The 27,747-nt window shown below is 41.2% G+C and overlaps 1 protein-coding gene across 1 annotated transcript in view; it reads left to right on the top strand.

Moving 5' to 3' along the window:
* Positions 1–10,307: 10,307 nt before the first annotated feature.
* DHX15 (DEAH-box helicase 15) overlaps positions 10,308–27,747 on the top strand; it is a 40,831-nt gene continuing 23,391 nt past the window's right edge. The window contains exons 1-5 of the mRNA XM_030449557.1: positions 10,308–10,544; positions 16,445–16,793; positions 20,086–20,279; positions 21,282–21,441; positions 21,807–22,025. Of these exons, the coding sequence (XP_030305417.1) occupies positions 10,477–10,544; positions 16,445–16,793; positions 20,086–20,279; positions 21,282–21,441; positions 21,807–22,025 (990 nt within the window). The 5' untranslated portion in view covers positions 10,308–10,476. The remainder of the gene's footprint in view (positions 10,545–16,444; positions 16,794–20,085; positions 20,280–21,281; positions 21,442–21,806; positions 22,026–27,747) is intronic.

Below are 27,747 nucleotides of genomic sequence, written 5' to 3'. Positions count from 1 at the left end.
TTTGACAAAAGTAGATCTGAAAGTTTGTAAAAAATACACCTATGGGAGAACTTTAGAGTTAAAGGATGTGTAGCAGGGATATTAGAGTTTTCTTTTTATGTCTCTCAGTAGACAAGCAACAGAGCTGCTCAAGTCTTGTTCTGGTTATTTTTGATTTTTTTTTTTAAGTGTCCAAGTAGATGCATGGTTAAAAAGATGAGCACATCAGTCTAATTTGATTTAATATCCTCTAGAAGAGGATATTAAAGAGTGTTTCAGCTACATGTTGGAGAACTTAAAATATTTTTTCCTACTTTGCTGTTCCTCCAGCCTGACATGCCTCATCGTAGGATACTGCAAGCTTTTAATAGACTATGAACAATTCTCAGAGAGTATTTGTACTGAAGATCCAGTCCTTACCCCATCACTCTCCCACACAAGGTGCTAAGCAGCACTGCAGCCTTTTAAAGGAGAGAATATTCTTTAAGATTCTCCACTATAAATTTGCTCTAAGGTGTAAATTAAATATCCATTGGAATCTATGGAAAAACAAAGCTACTGTCAAATATCTGAATATTTCTGAAAAAAATGCCAAGTAATTATTTTTATAAGAACAGCTAATGTTACTTGTGTAAATGTATCCAAATGTCACTTGAATATGGTATTAGTCATCTGGTAGGGGAAAATGCATATCAAAAAATAGCTTTTACAAGAAGATACAAAATTCTTTGGTCCTGATCCTCCAAAAAGTTATTGAAATACTTAACTTTATTCACTATGAGCAGTGTCAGGCTGTTATGTCATGGATTTTTTTCAGGCAGTCTGGCAGCTGACAGTGTCCTGTCTCCGGTTGCTTGTCTGTGTCCCCGTGCTACTCTGTCTGTTGTCCTTGCTGGCAAACAAAACAGGCTAAGAAATTGCTTTTATGTTGTTATTGCTAGGCTATTTTTTAGCCATCTCAGTTTCACAGCCTGATGCACTGCATGGCTACCCAAACAACCATGGCCTAGGGAGGGACAGGGTACTGCAGAGATGGGACTCAGCAGCCAGCATTGGGAAGGTCAGGGACTGCTTAGGTTCTGCGGCAGCACAGTTCTGAAAAACCTCATTTACTTCCATAGAACTACTTGCTGCATGGTAAATATGAGACTTCATGTACCCTTGCATGGACAGAAGGTACTTTAAAAATGTTAAAATTGCAGAAAAAAGTGCCTCCTTACCTGTGATAACCTCAGTTCTGCTTCACTTCTTATCAGAGAAGTATTATAGTAATTGTACAGTACTGCTGTAGTACTATTGTAATGTATTTGCAGTAGTAGTATTACACATTGGTAGAGTACATAAAAATACTATGCACAATGCTTTACACAATATAGTAGTATTACACATTTGTAGGAGACAAAAAGGATTTTGAACCAGGATTGCTTTATTTGGGCATCACACCTAGGAAGCACAGATTAGTCCCAGGCATTCTCTTTTCTGGAGCCATCTCTTACAGCAAGGAAACATTCACTGGCATGATGCAAGATAATGTCCAAGAAAATGAAGGCTGAAAGCTGCTGCCTTCAGAACAAGTTATCTGCTTTGCAGTTCAGGCCCAAAGTGTCCCAACAATGCTATGGCAACAGCATGCTCCTCACCATCCTCTTTCCCAGTACTTTTCCAGATCTGGCAGAAAGCAGGAACTTCCAGAACAAATCCAACCTGCACATGTATAGATCAACTGCCCTATGTGCCTGGGGTAGGCTCAGTTTATAAGACATGAGAGAGGCATCCATATTGCTCACCTTTGCAAAGGCAGAATTGTGAGGATGAGGTCACTGCAACTCTAAGAACAACCATGAGCCCCAGGGCACAGGAGACAGTTCTTTATATTAACCCAGATATGGCTGTTATAATTTTACAAATGCTGCAAGGGCAGTGTTCCACTTGTTTGCTGTTGAGAGACAGCTGCTCCATCTCTGCAAAGAAGGTCACTCAACAGAGTACTGAATCAGCTCTTATTTTTGCAAAAAGGAGCAGCTCTAGCAGCCCTCACTCCTTCCCTTTGGAAACAGTGTTGCTCATCAGAGAAGATATTATTAAAGGGTATGCAGTGCTATATTATGATAATAGTAATATAATAGTGCATTAACCCCACACCAAAAAAAAAAAAAAAAAAAAAAGAAAAGGAAAAGGAAGAGAAAGAGAGAAAGAGAAAAAGAAATAAAGGAAAAGAAGGAAAAAGAAAAGGAAAAAGAAGAAGAAGAAGAAAAAGAAAAAGAAAAGCCCCAAAGTTCTTCCAGCTCCTTTAGAACTCTTACACTGGTTTTCAGGTTATAGTAAGGCTGTTAGTCCTAGCCATGACCTGGGGGTAGAATGACTCCCACTAAGTACTAACCTCACTTCTGCAAGGCTGGGGCTTTATAAGTTGTCAAGAAGGAGGTTACAGAGCTGCAGCAGTATAAATACACTTTTGGTGGTTTCTATTGGCTCCTGAGGATTTTTCTGCGTGTGATCTTTTAACGCAGTTGAGAGAAAAATTTGAATCATCTGGGGAAAGAATGAGGAAGACCACGTGTTAAAAAATTTGGCCCAGCTAAGCAAAGTGTGATTGTTAATGTTTATGGTTTGTTACAAACCCTTTCTAGGGTATGATGGATTTTCTTAGTCTGTATCATTTTCTACTGCTATTATTCTGTTACGTAGTGTGGAGCTTATTATGAAGATAAGGATTAGTGTTTACCACTTTAGATGTTAGTAGCCCATGAAATATAGGTTATTAGATCACCTATATTGCTGCTCTATAGTTTTTTTGTAATCTTAGCTTGTTGAAAAACTGTGTATGCTTTACATAGATAGCAGAAAATAAGCAAATATATTTCTTAATACTTCAGCAGGCACTCAGAGTGAAGATGAACCACTGATGGACCAAGCATGCCTAATCTTAGGCATGAATATGAATGTTGTACAGATTGTATTAAAGAGAGGACTTAAAAATAACAGTCTTAAGGAGCTACTGCAATAGTGAATAAGAGATGACTACTCAGTACAAAAGGAATGAAAAATATATACAAGTGTAGTTCATTTTTTTCTTCTGCTCACGTGAAAGATTTGCAAAGAAAATGCAAGAAAGGGTCACACCTTCACAAAAGAAGTGCCAACTGAAAAATGTATTTGCTCTTCTTCCAATATTATAGTACAAGATCAAAGAAAAACTTGAAATTGAGGTCTTCTCTGACTTTAAACACTACTCCATGAAACAGTTCCTCCCTGATACACCTTACATTTAGTGAGCTTCTCTCAAGATTTCATACTTGGCTTAGAAAGCAGACAGATTGTAAAGAGCTTAGAAGTTCCTTCATATACAACATACTAGCCTGTAGTTTCAGATATTTCCAAACATGGATGGTATTGAAACAGAATACCTTTAACCAGAAAGATCTAGAAGTTACCAGAACAATGTGTAAATTCAGTGTGTAATAAGTGTAAATTAGACAGGGGAGTATTTTTCATTTACACTGGCTCTTCAGCTTTTATTCCAAGTGCATGAGGAATACTTTCTCTTTCATGGTTTCTCAGAGGATACTAAAGGTGACTATGAGGCCTCAGCAGGTGACTGAGGGGCTTGGAATAGCAGCTTGTTGTATTTCATTCTAGAGAGCAGGGTTGGTTTTCAAGTGTGTTGTCTCATGCTTAATGCTACAGTAGATAGAGCTGCAATCTCTTTCTCCTCCTTCTCCGCTTCTTTTCTTCTTTATGGAACTTTGCCAAAACCATTCAGACCTTTTGGACCTGCAGACTCAGTTACAGTGTGGTGTGTTCTGTGTGAAACAGGATTTAACAACCATTCACAAACTTCAGGTAGTGCCTGCATGGCTGGACCAGCTTGCTGCCATGGCCACTCTGCTGTTGCCACGCTGGCTGCCTACAGTGTGCTTGCCAGAGTTATTCAAAGTGTTGATTTCTGTGTATTTGAAGTGTTGCGAAGTTTAGTTTCTGTAATTACAGAGAAGCTGCCTCTTTTCTTCACTGAAGAAGCTGGGATCTGTTCATGTATTCATCCTCATACTTTTTAAATTTTAAAAAAAGTGGAAGTCTGACATTTTAAAACACACTCTGATTGTGGGTTCTTGTCTCAAGTATTCTTTCCCTAATGATGTGACAGAACATGAGGATAAGATCCATTAATTTATATGGGTTTGCTGGGGGAGGACAGAATGACAGAATGAAAGCTTGTCTGTGATAAGCATTTGCATTTAAGGCTTCTGCCTTAATTTTTGAATATTACTCTTTTTTATATATATATGTATTTACATATATAACACACATATATATTTACATACACATATATATGTACATATATATATATGTATTATACATATATATTCTTTTGAAACAGTGATTGCAATGATAATCAGAAATACAGCTTTAATATTTTTATATTAATTTGCAGAAAAATATTTCATATCATGTTTTGTAGATTTATAAACAAACAGGGGTTAGGCTTGCTTTTAAAAAGCAAACTATTAAAAAAAATATATTGACAGTGCCAGTGTGGCCCTAACATTGGGAGCACATAGACTGTAGCTTACATTCTCCTGCTAGTCAGCCAGCCATAAAAGAAATATGTGCTACAGAGGTTTTAGGGCTATAACATGCAAGTTGTAGTAGATTTAATCTCCCCTGGCTGTCTGTCTTACAGCTCTGCTTATTATTATAGCTTCCATTGCAGCAGCAGTTTGTGGTTTCACTTCCATGCTACTAGATACATCTCATTTTTCTTCCTTTTATAAAGTTGGTAATCTCTAGCCAAGGGGCGAAGCAATTAACTACAGACAATAATATCCTAGACTTTGTCACTAGATTTCTCTGTCAAAAACCTCACCTGATCCAGGGTATATCTCTGAATTTGAATTTTGACTTGTCTGAGACCCATGTTTATTCTGTTGGGGAGAAGGAAATGCACAAACACAAGCAAACAAAAAAATTCAATCAATATTTTAGAGATAATGTTATTCTCTTAAGCCATTGTTTCAATTTTAAATGTTAATGTTCCTTTCAACCCAAAGAGCATATTAAGTATTATGCCCGTATGAAAAGCAAATGAATATTCATTGGAAATTGGCTAAGAGGATTTTGATTCCAGTGAGTATACTTTTTAAAACTAGGGTAAGAAATGGAGAGCAGAAGAGTAGACAGTCAAATGGCATCTCATATAAATGCCTCCTGTTTCAGTAATCAAAGATTTTTATTTTTATAGATAATATAAAAGATTGGGGGAGAGGGGCTATAAACCACTCTTACTTACAAATGCCTTTGAAAAAGCAGAAAATATGCTTAAACATTTTACACATTCCTTTCATCCTTTAGGCTTTTGACTTAATGCTTATCACTTTGTTATGTCAATTTGTGCTTACCAATCTTTTTTTTTCTCTTGTCTAATATTTAGGCTGTGATCCTGTGAACAGTTACCTACATGCTTAGTTTTGCTACTCCTAGTAATCCCTTTGAAGTTAAAAGGATTATTTGCATTAGTAAAATAAGGCATGTGTGTGCTTGCAGGATGAAGGCCTTATATTGTAAAGTCTTTAGGATGGGACCAGATCATTTATTATGCAGCTGTATAGCTCTAAGCAAGGCTGGGTGGTGGATGAGTTCAGGAGTTTGCAAAGTATTTTTAACAGAGAACTACTATGGGGGTTCTCAGTCTGGGGCATAGAACTCAAGTAGCTGCACACCCCATCTCACACCCCATCTTCTTCCCTTCTTTTTTTCATTCGCTGCTGAGGTATATCCTAGGAGCTCATTCCTCCTGAGATACCTGCTCCTTTTTTTCTCCCTCCTAAAGCAGAAATTTCCTTGGTGCTGGCCATGTGGTAACCTGGAGCAAGGCCATGGATAGCTTTACACTGCTGGGCAAAGGAAGGAGCAATGAAGACCTGGAATGTACAGCTGGAGAGCATCCCAGGCTCCTGTTGTGGGATTGTTGTTGCCTTCAGAGAACCACACACTGCTCATCCCAACCAACCCATGTGATGCTTTGATCATCTTCACGTTTTTCCACTTCCAACAAAGACTTCACCACTACCTTTTTTTGCTCTTTTCCCCCCCTCCCTTCTCTGAGAAGCATAATGTGTACTGTTCCAACACTCTATTCCAATAATAATTTACTTTTGTTTAAGACAGCCATAATTTAATACCCACTTGGGGAGATGTGGAGAAAGTCTTTCCTTAGGTTCATTCTGAGAGCACAGGTCTGTGTACACTACCACACCATCACAAAAAATGAGTTTGATATTTGGGATATATATAGAGAGAGACCCTATAAAACTTATCCTCTGGCAACCTCTGACATACATGTTCCTGTGCTTTTTGTAATAACCCTTGAAGAATTACTTGCAGGTTGACAGGAAAAGCTCAAAATCCAGTTTTCCAGGAATATTTCTTTTGGTTGATGGTTCTAAGAAGAAGAGTGTTATTTTTATTACACTAGTGTCTAGAACCCCAGTTGAGCTGTGGGTGCCATTTTGTTGTATAAGCTAAAATTAGGGCTCTTCTATTAATGAACATGCTCTAAAGACTTGGCAAGGGGGTTAGAATGAGATGAGCTTTAAAGTCCCTTCCAACCCAAACCATTTTGTGAGTCTACATGAAATACTTCAGTCGTTATATTGGTAGCCCCAGAAAATCTTTGGAGGCCACAGCCAAACACCCATTTGCTGAGCTGGCTGTGTTTGTGGAACAGGTCACTGCTGATGGCTGGTCTTTCCTGACCACTTCCACTGAGTGCTCCCACCTTCCGTGAAAGGCCCAGTTTGGTTCGGTTCCGTCCAGTTTAGTCTGGTTTGGTTTGGTCTGGTCCGGTTCCATCTGGTTCAGTCTGGTTTGGTCCAGTCCAGTTTGGTCCAGTCCAGTCCGATTTGGTCTGGTCTGGTTTTGTTCAGTCCAGTCTGGCTCAGTTCAGTCCGGTTCGGTTCGGTCCAGTCCAGTCTGGCTCAGTCTGGTTTGGTCCAGTCCAGTTTGGTCCGGTCTGGTCCAGTTCAGTTTGGTCCGGTTTGATTCGGTTCGGTCTGGTTCGGTCCGTCTCAGTCCAGTTCGGTCTGGCTTGGTCCGGTTTGGTTCGGTCCAGCTTGACCCCGTCCCTGACCCCTCATGACCACTGGAGCGCATGGGGCAGGGCGGTACCAGCCGTTGGGTGCACACTGAGGGAAGGCCCCGCCTGCGCCCCCTCCACGTGCTCCAGATGACCCGTGGCAGATTTTTGGGCACCCGGGTCCCACACTCCCATGGCAGAATGGGGAGGTCAGCCCGGTCCAAACTCCCTCCAGGGGAACTCCCGCTCCTCCAGGGGCACAGGGCGGGCAGTGCAGAGGGGCCGCTCCTATCGGGTACTGGTGGTAACGCACAGCCTGGCAGGGCCCGATCCCACCCTCTGTGAAAGGCCCGGTTCGGTCTGGTCCTGTCCGGTCTGGTTCGGTTCGGTCCAGTCCAGCTCGGTTCGTTCTGGTCAGGTCCGGTCCAGTTTGGTCTGGGTTGGTCCGGTCTGTTCCAGTCCGGTCTAGTCCGGTCCGGTCCAGTTTGGTTTGGTTTGCTCCGATACGGTCAGGTCTGGTTCACTCCAGTTCAGTTCGGCTTGGCTCGGTCCGGTCCCGTCCGGTTTGGTTCGATCTGGTTTGGTCTGGTCCAGTTCGGTTCAGTTTGGTTTGGTCCAGTTTGGTCTGGTTCGATTCGGTCCAGTTCGGTTCAGTTTGGCTTGGTCTGGTTCAGTCTGGTCTGGTTCGGTTTGGTTCAGTTCAGTCCAGTCCGGTCTGGTTTGGTCCAGTCTGGTTCGGTTTGGTCTGGTCTGGTTTGGTTTGGTCCGGTTCGATTAGGTTCAGTCCGGTTCGTTCTGTCTCAGTCTGGTTTGGTTTGGTCTGGCTCGGTCCGGTTCGGCTTGACCCCGCCCCTGAGCCTCTCGTGACCACTGGAGCGTGTGGGGTGGGGCGATGCGGCCATTGGGCGTGTGCTGAGGGAAGGCCCCGCCCGCGCCCCCTCGGTGCGCCCCAGTGCCCGCGCGTGCTCCCCACCCTACCTTCCCTCCGCAACCCCCGCCGCACCCGTCACTGCTGCTGGTTGGTCTTTCCTGACCACTTCCATATTCTTTAGCTGAGCTGTTTATGCAAATGCTCACTTGCTCCCACAGTCTGATTGAATTAAACCCCCCCTATTGTTTAAAACTTTTGATCTAACCTATTTCCTTTAACCCAGGTGCTGATGGAATGAGTGCTCATTCAAGAACCTGAGTAAAGGTTCTGTTCATCTCTGGCAGAAGGGCTGTGAGAGCAGTGATGGGGAGGAAGCCTTTCAAAGGGCACGTTTTTCAGCAGACACACCTGGTGGAGGGGAGATGATGGTGACATGATGGGAGAGGTTTTAATTTCTATCTCAAAAACACTTTTGTTTATGGTATGGATTAAATCAGCGAAGCGGTGCTGAGGGAATACACTGGGAATGGAGATCAAGGAACAGAATGTGCCGTGGTTGGTGTTCTCCAAATAGCTGTCGGAGTATCAGGAACAGTGCCTCTTGCCTTCCCAGAAGCTCTGCAGAGCAGCATTTACGAGCTGTGCCCAAGGATCAAGTGACTGCACTGGAAGGCGAGGCAGCTGCTGAGAGTCAGTGCTGGGAGGAGCAGCCGTGGCCAAAGGTGACTGCGGTGTGAGAGCAGGGCTTACCCAGCGAGAGGTAAGCGTGCTCTTAAAAGGCATCTGATCATCTGCCCGACGTCACCTGCTCCTGCCCAGACTCACAGGGACTTCCAGTTAGAGGGCAAATGGTGCTTGGGTGGGTGGTTAACCCAGTTCTGCAGAGGTGCTGGAGAAAGGCTCGGGGCACAAGAACCAACTCTGAAGCCCAACGTGTCTGGACCAGGCTTAATCAGGCAGAATCCTGCTGGCACTTACACAGGTTGGGAGTGTGGAAAACAAGGATTAGAGCTGTAAGTGTGCGAGCAAAACCTGACTGCAACCTGACTGCAGGGGGGGAACGGCACTTGAACTCCCACCTCTCGTTTCCCTGGAGGAGCTGTCTGAACGCTCACCCTGCTCACACCTGGAGAAATGGGATTGGGACTCAAGAGGTCTGTTGAGCAGAGGATTCCCCATACTGCCCATCTCACATCCACACAGCAGGCAAACTGCAAGAGAAAGTGACAAAAACGAGTGTTCCCCATAGTTTTTTCCTCAGGAAATACACTGCCGGGAATAATCCGGAGTACTTAAAGGCTTGTACAGCACGCAGCCCTCACGTCCCTGCCTTTCCAGCATTCCCGCTGCTCCAGATGACCCGTGGCAGACTTTTGGGCACTCGGGTCCCACACTCCCATGGCAGAACGGGGAGGTCAGCCCAGTCCCAGCTCCCTCTGGGGGAACTCCCGCTCCTCCGGGGGCGCAGGGCGGGCAGTGCGGAGGGGCCGCTCCTAACGGGTACCGGTGGTAACACACAGCCTGGCAGGGCCCGATCCCACCCTCTGTGAAAGGCTCAGTTCGGTGGTTCGGTTCAGTCCGCTCTGGTCCAGTCTGGTTCAGTTTGGTCCAGTTTGGCTTGGTCCGGTGTGGTGCGGTTTAATTTGATTTGGTCCGGTCCGGTTCGGTTCGGTCTGGTCCAGTTCAGCTCAGCTCGGCTCGGCTCGGTCCGGTCTGGTTCAGTTGGTCCGGTCCCGTCCGGTTTGGTTTGATATGGTTTGGTCCAGTTTGGTTCAGTCCAGTCCGGTTTGAACCAGTTCAGTTTGGCTCGGTCCGGTTTGGTTGGGTCTGGTTCAGTCCAGTCCGTTCTGGTCTGGTTCGATTCGGTCCGGTTCAGTTCGGTCTGGTCCAGTTCAGCTCGGCTCAGCTTGGCTTGGCTCAGTCCAGTCCCGTCCGATTCGGTTTGATCTGGTTTGGTCCGGTTTGGTCTGTCCCGTTCTGGTTTGATTCGGTCCTGTTCGATTCGGTTTGGTCCAGTTCGGTTCGGTCTGGTCCAGTTCGGTTCAGCTCAGCTCTGCTCGGTCTGATTCGGTTCGATATGGTTCGGTCCGGTTTGATTCAGTTTGGTTTGGTCCAGTCTGGTTCGATCCGGTTCGGTTTGGCTCGGTCCGGTTTGGTTGGGTCTGGTTCGGTTCGGTTCGACCCCGCCCCTGAGGCCCTCGCGACCGCCGGAGCGCGCGAGGCGGGGCGGTGCCGGCTGTTGGGCGCGCGCCGAGGGAAGGCCCCGCCCGCGCCCCCGCCCGCGCCCCCTCCACGCGCCCCCGCGCGCCCTCCCCACCCTTCCCTCCCTCGGCACCTCCCGCCGCGCGCGCCAGCAAGCGTCTCGCGCAGCCTCGCCACTTCCTTCCGGCCGCCATTTTAGCCCCGCTGCGCCTGGCCTCGCGGCGCCGCTGCTGCTCCTGCTCCTCCTTCTCCTTCCCTTCCTCCTCCTCCTCCTCGAGGAGCGGAGAGCTCGCCCCGCCGCACCCGGACCCACCGACCGACCAGCGGCTGCCGCCATCCCGCCGCCGCCATGTCCAAGCGACACCGTCTAGACCTGGGGGACGATTACAGCTCCAGCAAGAAGCGCACCTCCGATGGGTAAGGGGCAGCGCGGCCCGGCCCGGCCTGGCCCGGCCCGACCCGACCCGGCCGAGGGAGCGCGGCCTGCGGGTGGGGGGGACCGCAGCGGCGCCCGCGCGATCCGCTCCTCATCCTCGGTTCTGGGCGCTCTCCGCGGGGCCGCACCTCCCTGGGCCACCCGCGGGGAAGGTTGCGTGGCCCAAACCGCGCGGCGATCCCCCAGTGGCGCCGCCTCGGCGGGGTAGGCCCGGGAGCCTCGGCGGCTCCCTGGAGCGCTAGGCCCAGGCCCCGGATCGGCCTTTCTGTCGGGGCCGGGCCCCTCGGTGGGGGGCGGAGGAGGCGGATGGCGGAGAGCGGGCCGGGGGAGCCGCGGGCGGCGGTGTTGGGAGGGGGAAGGGAGGCAGCCGCCGGGCCAGACGCCTGGGCTGGGCTGGGCTGCGCTGCCGTCGCGGAGGAGCTGGGGGCGGCGCGCTGCTCGGCCTGCTCCCCCGCGCCCGGCTTTGTCTGTAGCTTTCTGCCTCTTCTAGCTCTATTTTTTTTTCTTTCTTTTTAAATTTTTTTTTTCTTCCTCTCTGGTTTGAGAGGTCTGGCAAATGCGGTCCTAGAGGTCAGCATGATGTTTGTTTCCGTCTGTGTAATTAGTGCCTAGCCTGGTGGGAACGTTATTCCTTTGTTAACGTCTTTCACTCAGTAATCGGCAGGGATGTGCCTGACTCTTACGATATGCCTGACCCGATGGTGAGATGGGTTTTGCAGGAGGGATTAGGTTTTTTTTTTCCCTGAGTTTGGCGAAGTAACAGTTTTAGGACTGTGCTGTGTAGGCTTTAGCATATTGTCATTAAAGGTAAAGAAATTGCAGGAACTCAAACAATACACTGGTGCTCTCCTTTTATAAACCCTTGTTTTAGAGCCTTTTCTGTATAATCTCTTATTCTCTAACGGTGGGGTGAAGACGGGTGGAGGAAAAGGCAGGCGGCTGCTTAAAATAAATTTCCGGTCTCAAGGAACACAAGTAAATTCTGTGATTATCGAATATGTCCTTGATGGAGCATAGAAAGATTTTAGTGAATTAATGCTTTTTTGAAGTCCAGTTTTTTGTGGGTTTTTTTTTTTGTTTTGTTTTTTTTTGTTTTGTTTTTTTTTTCTAGAGTATCTAAGAAAAATGTTTAAGGTTAAAGCTTGCAATAAATGAAAGTCTAGCATAGCAGTTAGTGGTTGCTGATAGAGACTTTTCAACACTTGCCATTTTTTAATGGTTAGACCCTGGAGTTTTCATACATTTTTCTCTGCTAAACAGAAGTGGATTTTCATTATTGAGCATCTACTTCCCATATCTAGGAGAAACAAAGCTATTTTTTAGAAGAAATGTATTAAACTATTTATTTCCTTTAATAAATCTTTGGATGGTTTGCTGGAAGATGAAATAGCTCTGTGTATACAGAAAGTTGTTCATATGCAGATGAATAGGTTTAAAAAATATCTATGTACAAAAAAAGTGGGTATGCCAAAACTGGGCATCATTTAAACATAGTAAAACTGTTACCATTGGCTATAAAGATAAAAAACAAGTCAGTATTTCCTTGTTTTTTCATGTTGGTTGGTTTTGCAGTTTTGTTACGGTTTTATTTTGCATTTTTTTGCCGATTATCTACTGTCATCCTGAACTCTTAGTCTTAGTATTTTGTGTATACTGTGAGGTCCCACCAGTGGTAAAGCTTTTTAAGCAGAAGTGTTGGCAGCTACAAACTACACCAGCACTGCTCTAGTTGCCTCCTTTGTCCCTTTCTCCTCTGCCAATGAAAGTATTATATGGCATAGGACTGAGAACAAGTCACTATAAGGGCAGTTATTGAGAATGATTGATTATTTTTAACATTACTTGAAATTTTGACTCATGTAGCACAAGCCATACTAATACTGCATGATCTTGATATATTTTGGGATAGTTGGGCTTTGCAGCTTCTGGAAGGCTGTAAGGAAGATGCACAGAGAGATAGTTGCAAATAGCATGTATGTGCATGTCTTCCTCTGTACGGGGAGTGCCTTCCTGCAATTTAGTTGCTTTTGGAGCTGGGTTAAGCTGAATTATCTCCTTGGGTGGTTGCCATTACTCATGCAGAGTAGGAGTTTATCTTGCAGTCAAACTAGACCACCTGACTGACCATGACAGTTGTACCAAGTTACCCTGTATTTTTTTAGCTCCTTTTTTATTTGAGGCCTGTAATGGTACCCATGGCTCTGCCTAGCACTGATGCCATGCCAGCAGACTTGTTCTTGTTGGTGTAGCCTTAAGCATTGGCATGACATGTTTTCTTACAGGGTATCACCTATGAAGTAAAAATTTTTTTTAAAAAATGGAGATATGATGGAAGGTTTTGGTTACAGTGTTTTTTGTGAATTGTACACATACTGTTTAACTTGGGTTGTTGTTTTGTTTTGGTTTTTTTGTCTTTTCCAAAGATACTTGAGTTGTTGTGTAAAGTCATGGTTGAAGTGTTAGTGAGATTCATCACTCAGGCTAACTGTAATTTGTTTTTTATGTATAGAACAGAACCCCCCCTTTAGCTGCATTGGCTTTTTTGCATTACCTATTGCCATGTCCAGTAATGGACTAAAACCACTCATCTTCTGTTAGATGTGCATAGAATTCAACCGTGGTGATCAGTGGTTTTACCTTGTGTCGTTTGTTTCCGTTTTTATTCTTAAATGCTTTCCATACCCTGATTTAATGATTAATGTAGCATTTCTTTTGTATCCACATGTGTGTAATTATGTCTGCAGACATAAGAAAGTGACAGCAGATAGCAAACCTCACCACTTCTCCTGAAACACAAAGCAAAAAGTCCAACCCCCTTCTGATTATGGAGGCTGTTACGAGATGCAGGCACAAGACAAATGTGATTAAATTATGATTCTTTAATTGTTCATTTCTGGATTTGAGATCAGTCTCTGTGTAATGAAGAAAAGTAACTTAAATTTGACAGTGTATAAATGAACTGCCAAGTTGCAGTTTTGTTTGAGGAAAGTTTAGTAAATTTATATGGCAGCATAACTAATTCCTCTTCCCTTGCTGATCAAAGGAATCACAATGTGTCTGCTAAGTTTTGGTATTGATGGGGAAGCATTATTAGGTAAAAAGTGGTGCTTGAAAATGATAAGTATTGGAGTGTAAATTTGAGAGCATGTTTTGTATTGTGATTTTTTTATGCCTCCATTTCTCTTTTTTTTAAAACAAAGTGACACGACTCTTAACCTGTAAATACAAAAAAATGTAGATAGAACTTGATAGGCTTGTTTTCTGATTTGTATAGTTAAACAGCTGTAAGAATGCAATGAAGAAACTGAGAAATGGAGGATTAACAGGACTTTCCTGTAGTGTATTTGAAGTCTGTTTAATCCACTGTCTTGTTCTTGAGGTTGTATTTTTATCTATGCTTAAAGCCCACACACTTTGCTACCAGCAGAGAAGAAGGCAGAGCTGTGTTCTCCCTTGCTCTGCAAGTGAGTGTTTGGGAGACTAGATCAGAGACCTCGATCTAAGTTAGAATTAACATCTGTGGAGGGGGTCTATGGAGGGCTCATTCTTCACAAGGCTGTTGAAATGTTTGTACCAACACACAGGAGAGGGTGGCAGCAATGTAGCTGGGTTCGTTTTTAGCAGTAGCACTGCTTTACATGAGGCTGAAGCATACCTGAATATACAATTGGTGAGCTGTGATGTAGAAGCTTCTGGCATCACAGTAAGTAAATAGCTATGGAATGGCTTCTTATTGGTGTGGTTTTTGGTGGCTTTTTTCTTTTTAGACTTTGACTAGATACCAGTGGAAAAAAAAAATTCAGAAGCACACATACAAAACTCAAACCAAACCAAACCTCTCCCATTGTGAAAGGTGTACTGCTACCAGGCTGTTGCATTTTACCCATTTCACTGTTCTTACATCACTTTTACATCTCTACTTCCTTGTCTTACTATTTATGTTACTGTCTGACCATGCACTTGTTTATCCCCATAGGTGCAGATATTTAAAAATCTGATTGTGAACAAATAGCTCGATTAACTAACAGTCCAAAGCTTCATTCCTGTCTGATACCTGCTATTAGACACTATCTGACATTATATGTAGCATAATGGAGCCTGGTTTCTTCAGTATTTAACAGGGGTAACTTTTCTGTACCTGAGACTATGAACCTACTATACAGTAAGAAGAGATATCTGGCTTTTAAGTGTTTGATTACATTAGAAGTAATGTTGAAGGTATGGAATCTCGTAGTCAAACAAATGATCTGGAAGGTCCTTAGTTTTCAGACAATTCAGCTTCCAAAGCTGTAGGAAAAATGAAATATAAATCGGGAGTCTGTGGTAAAAGGAGTAATCTTAAAAACAAAACAAACAAACAAAGCCCCACACAGAAACAAAAAAAGCCCCATAAACAAACAAACCCAACCAAAAAAAAACCCCACAACAGCTTATTGAAACAACGTCTGAAGCCATACTGTGCTGAAGTGTTGAGAGGAAAAAATAAGCTAGCATGGAGTGGTGGTTTCCAATGTGGAGCACATTTTGAATTGCAATTAATAGAATCAGTACTAATATAGTCTTGATTACTTCATCTTCCCTGTACGTAGGCATTTGCTTATTAACTTCAGCAGTTACATTTGAATGCCAGCTGCATTTAGAAAGAAATACAGCAGCTTGGAAAGAAGTGTTGGCTAACAGTTTTCTTTAGAAATTCTTTCTTCTTTCAGAAATTCTTACATGCTGCTAAAAAAAAGGGAAGATTGTTTTCAATTAACTATTTCTAAAGATCTTTATATGTTCATTTATGATAATTTCTATGGTTCACCTTTTTGATGGGATTTCTTTTAACATTGTGCACAAAATAAGATGAAGCTGAGGATACCCTCACTTTTGATTTTCATTAGTTTCAGGGTGTTTTTGTTAAGTGGGGCTTATTTCAAAGTGCTGAATGAGGGTAAGTTTGAGATCTCTATTAAAAGCATGCTTATAGTCCTTCAGGTCAAACTGAGCATTTTTTTGCAAGTGTTTGAGTGTAGGGAGAGTGAGATTATGTACAAGAACAAATAAATGAATATACAAAATCAGAAACTAAGAGCAAGGCCAGAGATTGGCATTTGAGTGGATAGCTATGGTGAAAATAATAGTTTTTCTTTTGCAAGTGCAGTGAACTTTTATTTCACGTAATATTTGGAACAAATGGGAATATGTAAATGCTCATTGTTGTGAGTGTGGTAGGAGGTGATAATGGAGAAGATGGTATGGCTTGGTAGTGCTAGGTTAACAGTGGGACTTGATGGGGGCTTGATGGTCTTGAGGGCCTTTTTCCAATCTGAATGATTTGGTGAGCTGTAGTGGTTGGTTTTAATAAAGTTTGTCAAAGTTGAGCATGTCAGAAATCGTATGGAAGGCTTAGAACAAAAAAACCACACATTGTGAGATGTTAAAGTAAAAACTTTCAGGGCTTGCTTGTCCCCTTGTGAGTTTTTGTGGGTTAATATAATTCCATTGCTAGGTAGGCAAGATGGATGTTTTGTGTTATCTTATTTTTCTGCAGCAGCAAGTAGGGATTCAAAGAATTGTGAGAGAACTCTGGGACATAGAGCCGATTCTTTCTAGTCATTACATGAAGAGGATTAACATGATGCTCTTTTCATGTGGTACCTTTCTTCAGTTTTGCCTGTAATGAGAGGAACTGGCAGTGCCTGTATACAGTGCCTAACTATGTGTATTTGCTGTTCTGAATGCATCAGATATTGTTACTCCAGATATTCAAGGTATCTGTTTCAAGAGTTTGTGTCCACTTTGTACAAGATCTTTTAAGTTGTTGTATTTAAATTCCTACTCTGTATTTAAATATTCAAATACCTCATTTTCTGATGTGTCTCTCAACTTATTCTAGGAAAGATCGGGACCGGGACAGGGACCGTGATGACCGTTCTAAAGATCGTGACAGGGATCGTGACAGAGATAGAGATCGTGACAGAGAAAGGGACAAGGACAAAGATTCCCGATCTACATCTAACTCTTCCTATTATGGGGCTGCTGGGTTACCATCTATAAAACCAGCAATGATTCCACACAGTATTAACCCTTTCACAAATCTACCACATACGCCACGATATTATGATATCCTGAAAAAAAGGCTTCAGCTTCCTGTCTGGGAATATAAAGAAAGATTTACAGACATCTTGATCAGGCATCAGTCATTTGTGCTGGTTGGAGAAACAGGGTCTGGTAAAACAACACAGGTGAGTTCTTAGCTATCTGTGTGGTACTGCAATTTTTTTTAAAGTTGAGACTGGTGTGTGTGGGTGCAACTTTCTGTGGAGTCTTGAAAATTCATTGTGTGTCACAAGTTGCTTGTGAAATTAATTGGGTGCAGGTTTTATTTGCTTGATTGATACAGAAGTGAGAAGAATCTTTCAGCATCTTTGTTTTTCACAGTCCAGTCCTATTCTCTGTCATCTGCTTTTGTTAGGCTTCATGATTGGTAACTATCTTTTTGATTTAAGAAGGTGAAGGTATTTTAATGGCTAGGCAGAAGTGTGCTAATCGACAAGCTGAGGTGATGATTCCAAATTTACATCTGTAGTGTATTTAGCTGTTTGTGTAGATAGCAGTTGGAAAGTAGAAAAAGCATAACAAAGGGAATTGAAATGTCAGGCACCATTCTGATGTTATCTGATTGGATCAAGTGTTTTTGTGATATTCAAACTTGAAAGGAAGAGACTTGTGTCTCCTTGGTACCGAAACTTCTCAGAGGTCATTTAGTTTTCCAGTACTTCGTTTAAAATAACAGGTTTTTTTGTACTTTGATGGATTTAAAAATCTTGCTCAGCGATGAAAATAGTGAGAATAGATCTGCAGAGCCTTCTTAACCCCCAAGAAGAATTTTGGGGACCAATATACAGAAAAGATCCAAGATAAAAGTGTGTATTTATAGCAGGACAAACCTGCTCGTAATTTTTATCCTCTTGTTTGCTGTTTAAAATCTGTGGAAAAATGATGTTAAAAGTTTTTTCTTTAAACTGATTAATTCCTTTTAACAAGCCAGAAAATAACTGAAGGAAATTAGTCTTAATAAAATGGATGATAGCTAACTTACAGTATTACAGAAATAAATTTAGTCATAAAATTTATCTGCAAAATCTGAAGGATGTAGTAATACATTGGATACCTCTTACCTCATACAGCTGTATGTGAAATATTTGAAGTTAAATGCCTTCCTGCAAATTTTGGGAACCAGTGTCTTCTTTGGAATTTACCTTATTGCATTATCTGAATTTCTCTTTTAACATGTATAAGCGAGACCAGGATTTTATAGAATTCTTCAGAAGTGTTTGATGATATAGTTACTTAGAAGAGGTGGTATTCTGAACATTGATATAAAAAAAATTTTGTACTTACATACGTGAAAGCAGGATTTCTTTTGCATGATCTGAATTTGAAGATCTAAAAAGGAATGTGTTCTTAATATCTATGACTTCAGATACCTTGTACTGTCACATCATTCCTCGGGCATAAAGCATTTTCTGAATTGTCTTGTTACTTTACCCCTTATTTTCTGGAAGGAGTTATAAAGCTAAGGCATCTTTCCTAAGAACAGGATTTAACCTACCAAAAGCACTGAGCTATCTTGGAAGCCTCGTGGTTTTGCTGAATTATCTCCCTTAGGGCTTGCAGATACATTCTGAAACAATTACAAGTGTCTCTGTAGGAACCTATCACTGAAAATGATTCTACTACCAGTTAATGAAAATCTTGTTTTGCACATAAGTGTCACATACTTACTGTGGTCAAGGGCTGTCTTAAAACTAGATGGGGGATGCTTGTTTTTCTTCATTTGTTGATCAGAACAAGGTAAGTAATTATCTGTGGTTAAGAAACCCTGTAATGCTCAAACTGAAAAGACACATGAACTACTATTTGTATTAAGTTGGTATTATTTGAAATATATAGGGAGTTGTTCTTCCAGAATTACTATCTTCTGTTTCTTGGCAATATTAGAAGGCTATAATAGCAGTAGATAATCTTAATGTGAGTGAGCTGCTGCCTGTCAGGTCCCTTTCCTGATTAATGTGTGCACATTTTGCCTTCAGTGTTGTTGAACACCCAGGTTTGGGAACCCTTTGCTTTGACAGTGGAAACAGCAGAAGATGAAACTTTTCAGAAAAGTCTTACTCTGCACAGACTTAACAAACATAAAGCAATGGAGAAGTAAATTGCAAGTCAAGAGCCTTAATTTCAGAATTTGCTGAATTTCAGTAATTGGTGAATTATTGAACTAAGCCTTCAGTACTTGCAATGACTTGATTTGTAATTTAAACTTGGCCTTTTCAAGTTAATGGTTGTCTTTAAATGCTCTCAGAATATACTCAGCGGCAGATCGAGTGAGCTGAATTTCTTTTAGAGGTTAAATGCTTGCTATAATTGCAACATGTGCTCATTTTTAAATGTGGAATCATAGGCAGTGCTTTGTAGATGGAATAGTAGAGTAGCATCTGCTGTCACTTGAGAGTCTTAATTTTAAAAGGTAGGATGCTTGTTGACATAGCCTAAAGGATACCATTTTGTCAGGAATTTTCCGTGTCAGGTGAAGTTCAAAACAAAGTGGTTTAGAGTATAAATCTCCTGCTCTCCATGCAGTCTGCAAGAAATTGTTACAGGTGAAAGTCCTGGTGCCTTCTCAACTAATGAAAATTTTGAGAATTCTACCATATAACTTTTAACAAAGTTTTCAATAAATTTAGGTGGCTCAAAAGCCAATGTTGTTGATTGTCCCTTTCTTGCTTTGCATACCTTTAAAAACAACTTGGAATAGTCTTTAAGAGCCCTCAGTGCCTTTATCTTTGATCTTAAAGATCACTATATGTGTAGTCCTTAGCTATGCATGTTTATGGCAGCTGTATTTGAAAAATTTCATTGAGAATATCCTTGAGGTTTAAAGAAGGTGCTAACTAAAGATATTTCTCATGCTTTTGATATTGATAAAATGACTTTTCTTAAGGGAAGGTTAAGGGCTTTGGTGATTTATAGGGTGGTTTTTGTTTTGGGGTTTTTTTTGTGTGTGTGTGTCAGTGGAGTTGAATTGATTTTGTTTTGTAAGAACCAGTTAATAAGTACTCAGTATATTCCCAGTCATGACTGAAGTAGAAAATGTAGTATGGCAGAGTCCTTTTTTCTCTAGTGCTTGCATGTCTTTTAAAGCTGAACATGAAAAGTATATGCTCGTAGTCACCTAAATCAGCTCAACACACAGAAGCGTATGCATCCCTTTTGTTTGATGCCATTGCTGTAGGCTTTGCTGTTTACTGAAAAATTGCTTTCAGGTTTTTTTCTGTTAGTTTTTAATGTGAATATGCCTTATTTGGTGGCATTGGGTCCAGCTAACTAGTTTATTTGCTCTCATGTTTTAGATATTTTTGTACATGCAGTAGGCATCTTCCTAGAGTTAACCAAACTTTATTTGATAAAACACAAAGTTCCAGATGACATTTGGCCACTTGGAGTGTGTTTAAAACCGATTTTGATTCTTGGCAGATCCCTCAGTGGTGTGTTGACTACATGCGCTCCTTGCCGGGACCGAAGCGGGGAGTAGCCTGTACCCAGCCCAGGAGAGTTGCTGCAATGAGTGTGGCTCAGAGGGTTGCTGATGAGATGGATGTCATGCTGGGCCAGGAGGTTGGTTACTCCATTCGATTTGAAGACTGCAGTAGTGCAAAAACTATTTTGAAGTAAGTATGGCAGCTCTCCTCAGGTAAAGGTGTGGGGAATCACAGGGCAGTGAAGAGTGTGATCAAATCTATGAGAGGTGTAATAAGAGGAGTATGGTCAGGTACTTTCTGTGTCTGTGTGAGGAGACAGGAGCAGAGAAATCTGGGATGTGGTACTTGAGTAGAATAGAAAACAAGACATTCCTGCTAAATTGCTGCACCATATGGGAATTATCTTTAAGTGATTCTTAAAGAAGAGGGTGATCTGAAGAAGTATGTTTATGATCAAGGTACAGTTCATTTTACTGACCTTTGTTTCGTTGTCCTACTTGGGGTAATCCTAGGGAAGTTTAGTATCTTATTTCAGAAAGAAGTACAACAAAGCTTAAAAACTGGCCTGTACCTCACTCTGGGACACATAGTCCACAGTGTTTTACTTGTCAACTATTCTAGATTGCTGTGCTGGGTAGGTATTTGCAGATGACATTCAGAATGCTCAGTATAAAAGGATTTGACAGTGTGGTTCAAGGAACAACACTTTCTTATCAGATGGTTTCTTTTGCTTGTACAAGTAGTTGAAGGCTGGGAATGAAGTTAATGTATAAAAAGAAATCTAACTGGGACAGAAAAGAAAAAGTGAACAAATGATCTGCAAACAAAAAGTGGGAGAAGCAACTGCAGAAATAATTTCTGGGATTTCCGAGGGGGTTTTTCCCTTTCTTTTCCTGGTTCTAGACCTGGAAATTTGCAAATAATAATCTACAGATTAGTTATAAGCATTGTTAAACTTATTTTTTCTGTCTATTGTTTATGTTTGGGTTCTTTTTCAGTTTTGTTTTTAACCTCACTCCCAGATTACACTTGGCAATAATTTCTGTTTGAAGACTTAAAATGAGCTTGCTACTGTGGCAGCATAATTTACTGATGTTTCTGTTTCTAAAAAGTTGATTAGAAGCTTGGTTCAAGCAACTTAGTGGATAATACAGGCTTATTTAATAAATTCTGTGTTGTTTTTGTGTTCAGGTATATGACTGATGGTATGTTACTGCGTGAAGCAATGAATGATCCTTTGCTGGAGCGCTATGGTGTTATAATCCTTGATGAGGCCCATGAGAGAACACTGGCTACTGATATTTTGATGGGAGTTTTGAAGGAAGTTGTAAGACAAAGATCTGATTTGAAGGTCAGTAATCATGGAGCCCAACAGCTTCTCCTTTCTAGTTGCGGGCATACCAAATGAGATGTCTGTGTGTTTACCAATAGTTGATTTTTGTGATCTGCTACAGTAGATCAACATGGGTTTTTTTGATCCAATGATCATCTGTGTTGGGAAGATAACCCTAGGAAATTCTTAATCCAGTTTTCAGTATATGACCAGGATTTTTGGGGGGGGGCTTTGTAATGAGTGCTCTATTCAGGTCATAAAAGCATGCTTAAATTTTAGTCAATATTTGAGCTTAGTTTCTTACTATTACAGATAGTATGAATCAATTGCACAAAATCGTATTAGTGTTTGGAGTAACTTTTTTTTGTCTTCCAAACCTACAGGTTATAGTTATGAGTGCTACTTTAGATGCTGGCAAGTTTCAGATCTATTTTGATAACTGTCCTCTTCTGACTATTCCGGGTCGCACCCATCCGGTGGAGATATTCTATACTCCAGAACCAGAAAGGGACTACCTTGAGGCTGCCATTCGAACAGTCATCCAAATTCATATGTGTGAAGAAGAGGAAGGAGATCTTCTTCTCTTTCTTACTGGACAAGAGGTACTTTCTTCCCTATTTTTTCTTTTAAATCCATGCATGGGAAGATGCTTTAAGTCGTTGATGTAGACTGAAATGTTTATCATCCTGTCTGCTTTACTATCTGAATGACCCTAGGTTTTGTATCACACACTTGAGATCATTAGGCATTGTATTTGTAATATGCATATACTATGCAAGCCCTCTAAAATTAAAAAAATCATATCAATGTATTTCTAGAAGAGAAGCCTAGAATATAAAGGCCAGATTTTTACTGATGTCAACTCAAGTTCTCTGTCCCTGGTGGCATCTGTGTTTTTATTGAAAATGTTCTATACACTTGGGTATCATACAACTTATTTTGAGAGTAACAGTTTGATTCTGCTACTTACCTGTCAGTGGTAGTTTCCATAAAAGTGTTTGGTTTTGTTTCGGTTTTGTTGTTTTTTTTTTATTATTAATAGCTTTGAGTATTAGACTGTAGTCTTTCTGTACCACAAATGCCAGGAGTTATGTCTCAGCAATTGACTTGGTCCCTTGCAGAAGAGGATTGTACAAAAGCACTTAAGCTAAATTACATCAGGAAATGAGGATTTTCTGGAAATCTTAAATCCTTTGTTTAAAATAAATGTGGTTTGTTATTTTTTTTTCAGTCCTAATCTGTTGCTTTGAAGCTCTTTTGAGTGTCACTATTCTAAGTAGACTAGAGATGAAGAGCTTAAAGACCCCACAAGCATTGTGAAAGTTTACATGGCTGGTTTAACGTAAAATTAGTATTTTTAGCAGGGGAACAAATGCAGCTAGCTGAAATGTTTTTCTAATTCATTATTCTTGCAGTCACTTCTCTTGAAAAAATACCCCTCAAAGCACATAGAACAATTCAGACTTTAATGTCAGGATACACAGTCTAACTATGCCAAGGGGGGAAAAATAGGACAAACAGCTTGTGATGCTAAAGGTACATGGGCTTCTTGAGTAGATTGCCAGTCTCCTCCTTTACAAAACTGAAACAATGTCTGTCACTGTAAAAGCAAATACTAGGTGCTTCTTTGGAGTGAATTGAAGTACATGCAGGGAAAATACTTTAACAGTTGTGGCTTTGAAACCTGGCTGGTGTTAGTTATCAGTTCTAGCTCAGATGAGGCTGGCAGGCAAATATGAGTGAGTAAATCAGCTGTTAGGAGTGGACAAATGAACCTGTAGCCACAGAAAAGAACACTGCTGTCCAGTTCTTTCAGCAGATAATTTTCTTATCAGGGTTGTAGATCAGGCTTGGACTTTTCATGAAGAAGAAATGCTTGCCCTTCTAATTATCAGCTATAAATGATGTCCTTGCTGCATCAATTGATGTGGATTGCTCTAAATTTTTTATGGGAGTGGGACAATTCCTCTAGATGTTACCAATGCTGAGCACAGCTCATGTTTGGCAAGAGGATCTAGGCCCAACTATTCTTAGTACCAGTTGTATGAACTTGTTCTTTGATGTCCACTGGGTTAATTTAGAGGATGAAATGTAATTAAACACATTTTTAACAACATCATGCACATAATACATGATCATATACACAGATATAATTATGCATATATGTATCTAACAGTATCCCTGAATTGCCTTGCTGAAACACTTAGAATTTGCATTAGTAAGCAATCATTGTCTTTATCATTGTCTAGAATTGTCCAGTCCATGGTTGCTGCTATTGTTCAGGAGCAGTGGAGTTGCTCTGCTTGGAGCTAGTGTGAATTTAGGTGGTTATCATAAAGCTGGAAGTCTGGTTTAGTTTCTGTAGAGACATTCTGAACTGTTACATCCATTTTGATTCATGATGTTTTGGGGCCTCAACAGGCCCATCTTTGAGTCTCATAATACAAGCTACGTGTGTACTACTTTTGAATCCAAAGTGATTTGACTTTCTGTAATCTAAAGCATGCTTTGGGTACTGCTGCCATGATTTGGTCAGAGTTTAGAAAATTCAGTAGCTTAAGTCTTTCTACTGAGTTTTGCTAGGCAGAAATTCTATGCAATTCTTGCAGATTCTGAGGAACAATATGAACAGGGTACAGGATGATTTGATTTTCTTGTCTGAAAGATGCATTTACAAAGCCAAGTGATGTTACCTAGAGGGAAGATGCTCTAGCTGAAGCCAGGCAAATATGAACTTTAAGAGGCTTCAAGTGAGAAGTGATTGCAGTGATATAAGGTAGAAGGAGGGTCCTTACTAGCTAGTGCTAGTGTTTGAAACAGGATTTATATCTCAGTTGCTGCAAGGAGAGCTTATCTGTTGATGTATTTAAAAAAAAAAAGCCAAAATGAAAATAAACCCTACAAAACCCCCACCCTGGTGTATCAGGGAGATTCCCACAGATGAAATGATGTTCATGTCTTGTGCCAATATTAAATACATGGCCTGGTAAACTGTGAGCCAGGTTGGCTGATGTCAGTCACATGCAAAATTAGAGACTCTGACAGGGAATTCTGTTCACAAGGAAATAGCATAATTACACCTCAGTCAGTGTGTCTTTGTTAGACAATATGTTTTGTCAGACTTGTTCTCAGCCATTGAGATTACAAATTTGGTATTCTAGTTGTGTAAATACCCATTTGTTAAACGACTTTAAATTTCTCAAGACTGGTTTACCTGCAGATCTCAGAGGTGGCTGGTTTATTCTTTACTGGAGTTCTGATAAAACAGTATTAGATTTCACATGCTTAAGATCAGTAAGTTGAGAGTAGGTGTAAAATACTTCTGGAGGGAACTTCTGGGATGGGGGAGCCAGAAATAATGGCAGAGAAACAGTCTTAAAAATCTTGGTAAGCTAGCACTTGGCACTTTAAAGTATGTTGTCCTCTGCCTCCTCAGCACCCTTTTCTTCATAGAGCCAGATGCATTGTTACACATTTAGGAGGAAGAATAAATGCAGGCTGCATCTGGAGATTTGAAGTACAGATGATAGTGGTTTTCTTGATTGTAGATAAGTAAGCTGAAGAATATTGGTTTCAGTTCTGGTGGCAGTGTACTGAGCTTCAGTGAGCACAGGTTATGTCTTGTTTAACTTTGCATAGAAAGTATTGAGTTGGGAAACATAAGCTGAAAGAAGAGTAATAATTATTGTATTTAAGTGCAAAGGGAGGAAATTAGTTTTTTTTTCTTTTGAGAAGATGTGAATATTAAATATTTTAATTAGAATGGTTTAAAAAGACATTATAGGAATATTTCTGAGACAGCTTCAGTTTTGACTTGTTCACAGCGCAATTCTGAGTTATGTTGACTTGTTCAGTGGATGACTTTTTTTGTCAAAGTACATAATTTTATATAATTGTTTCTCTATGAATTTGTATTGAGAGCATCTGAAACTGCAGCTGTTGTAGCTGGTACTGTTGTTTCCTCAATTTAACTTTTAGCAGTTTGCTTTCATTCATGGAGAAAGGGAAATTGATGATTTTCTGTACAGCTTTAAGGTCAGACAGTTTCTAGAAGGTTCATGTCATCAAAACCAGGTATGACTGGCAAATGCTTCTGTTTGTGATACAAACTCAAAGGAGGAAGATTCAGATGTCTGCCTGATATTTCTGGTTTGGGAGGTACGTGCTATTTATGCATCCAGTGATACTGCCTTATGTATAGGTTTCCTTCAGGATTTAAGTTATGTCTGCTTGACATAACTATTATAAATTTATCCAAGGTGGTGGCAAATCTAAGTGTGTACAGTGTAGCAGTTGATCTGCTGTACAGAAGGCCATCCTGTCCTATTTTAAGGTATGTTCTAAATAGAGCAGTCTTGAAGATTTACTCATTTTATGGGATTGTGTATGTGCTCCAAATTGAGAATGTGCTCCACTGAAGAAAGGGTTCCTGAAATGATGCTTCCAAGGACTATGTTTGAATTCTGTTTTGCATTTGTTCAATTAAATGTGCTTAAAATGACATTGCTAGTCACCATCCTTTTGTAGAAACAGTTTTTCTAAAGGTAATGAGATACAGTTTAAATCTCAGTTGAGTGGAGCCTGGGCAGCAAGTTAAACAGGTGTTTACACAAACAAGTTTGGCCTCTGAGCCAGAGTGAATGGAAGCACTTGAAGTACTTTGGTGGCTTGGGGTAACCTGTGGTCACTGGCTTGGTAACTGCTGTTTAGTGTCAGTGTAATTTCAAGCCTCATCCATGGCAACACAGATGGGTCCTGCACACAAACAAAAGGGAAGGAAAATCGTGTTGGATTGTTAGCTTAGCAGGAGTATTAAAACTCACTGCTGCTACTCTTCCTGGGTTTTGCTTTTTGATTACCATGTGATGGAACTTCTTTATGCAAGAATCTTGACAGTGTTTGTTTAGCTTGCTTCTTAAAGATGTGGTTTACTGTCTCAATAATGTATGCATGCAACTGCTCCTATAATTTCATGTTTTTAATCTTGCTAATAGTAATCTTTCAGTATGAGCACTCACTTTTTACTGCAGAAATACCAACATATAAACAGAGCTATGCAGCTCTGTTTAGATAAACTGCTAATGTTATGTTCAGATCCTTAGTTTTTGATGCAGAGCTAGGGAATATTGAGTAGTGTAGTAGTGAGATGATAAACAGTGGAGATGCTGTACTGGAGCCAGATGGTGAAGTATTGGGTTGTGGCTCATTTATTTGAGTCTGTCTTTGCTGTGTGTTCTGATATAGAGCCCGAGGAACAAACATGTTTTTGAATTAAACTGGCACAGACCATCTTTAAAAGTCTCACACATGAGCTTTTCTAGGATAAGGCTTTCAAAAGTAATATCTTTTAGAAGAAAAAAAGAAGTATCACCAAATACTACTTAGTATTACTAAGTGCAGTTCACATTTTCAGTCTTGCTAGTACTTACTTATGCACATAGAAGGGGTAGAGAGGAGGGGATTGGTTGGGATTGACGTTAGTTTTCATATGGCTTTAGTTTTCACAGGGCTCTAAGTTTTGTCCCTCTTGGTTTCAAATACTGGGAGCTTTTCATCATGTCTTCCCAGATAATTTCTGTTACGTGAAAGAACCAGGCTTCTTGGGAGACCTTCCTTTTATCCCTTTCCCATATTGTCCTTTGAGCAATGTGGAAGGTTTTATCTTTACTTTCTGCGATGCGGGTAAAATTATAACTGCTGTTATGGTGAGAAAGGGGGGGGGGGAAAGAGGGGAGGTGGGAACTAACCTCTACTCTGTGTCTTGTTTTAGCTGCAGTAGTTTTTCTAGTTGTTCTGGCGTCGGGGATGCAAGCAGTACTGGGTAGGATGGAAGACAAAAGAGCAGATTCTGAAAGACAGTTGCTAGCATTAAAAAACCTAACCTTCAGCTAGTGATTTCTGTGGTTAATTTAACTGTTGCAAAGGAGTAAGAGACTGTTGACCAGGGAGCAGCCTTCAACACTGATTGTACAAAGAGTAAATGCAGTGAGGTCTGTTTCCACTGTTACAGTCCAGCAATTTTAGCTGGTATGACATCAAATGTATTTACCTCACTGAATGGTTAAAAGTGCCTTGGAGTACTTCAATTTTGACCAGAATCTGAAGCATTAAATACACTACCAATAGCTCTTGTGTTTTCTTTGTTGATACTGTAAGATCTATAACACTTTTCAAAGTGTGTAGTGTTACTGTAGGCTCTTAGTGCTGTTCATGAGTGAGTGGTCTGACTCAGGAGTGCTTTTTGGCTTTTGAGAACTTGTATGTGTTATTTATACACACTGAGATGAAGTTTCCTCACTATTTCACCAGAGCTGGAGGAAAAGT

Source organism: Calypte anna, chromosome 4A (genome assembly GCF_003957555.1).
Source record: "Calypte anna isolate BGI_N300 chromosome 4A, bCalAnn1_v1.p, whole genome shotgun sequence".
Lineage (NCBI taxonomy): Eukaryota > Metazoa > Chordata > Aves > Apodiformes > Trochilidae > Calypte > Calypte anna.
Note: the sequence above shows the minus strand (reverse complement) of the source record. Positions and strands in the feature narration are given on the sequence as shown.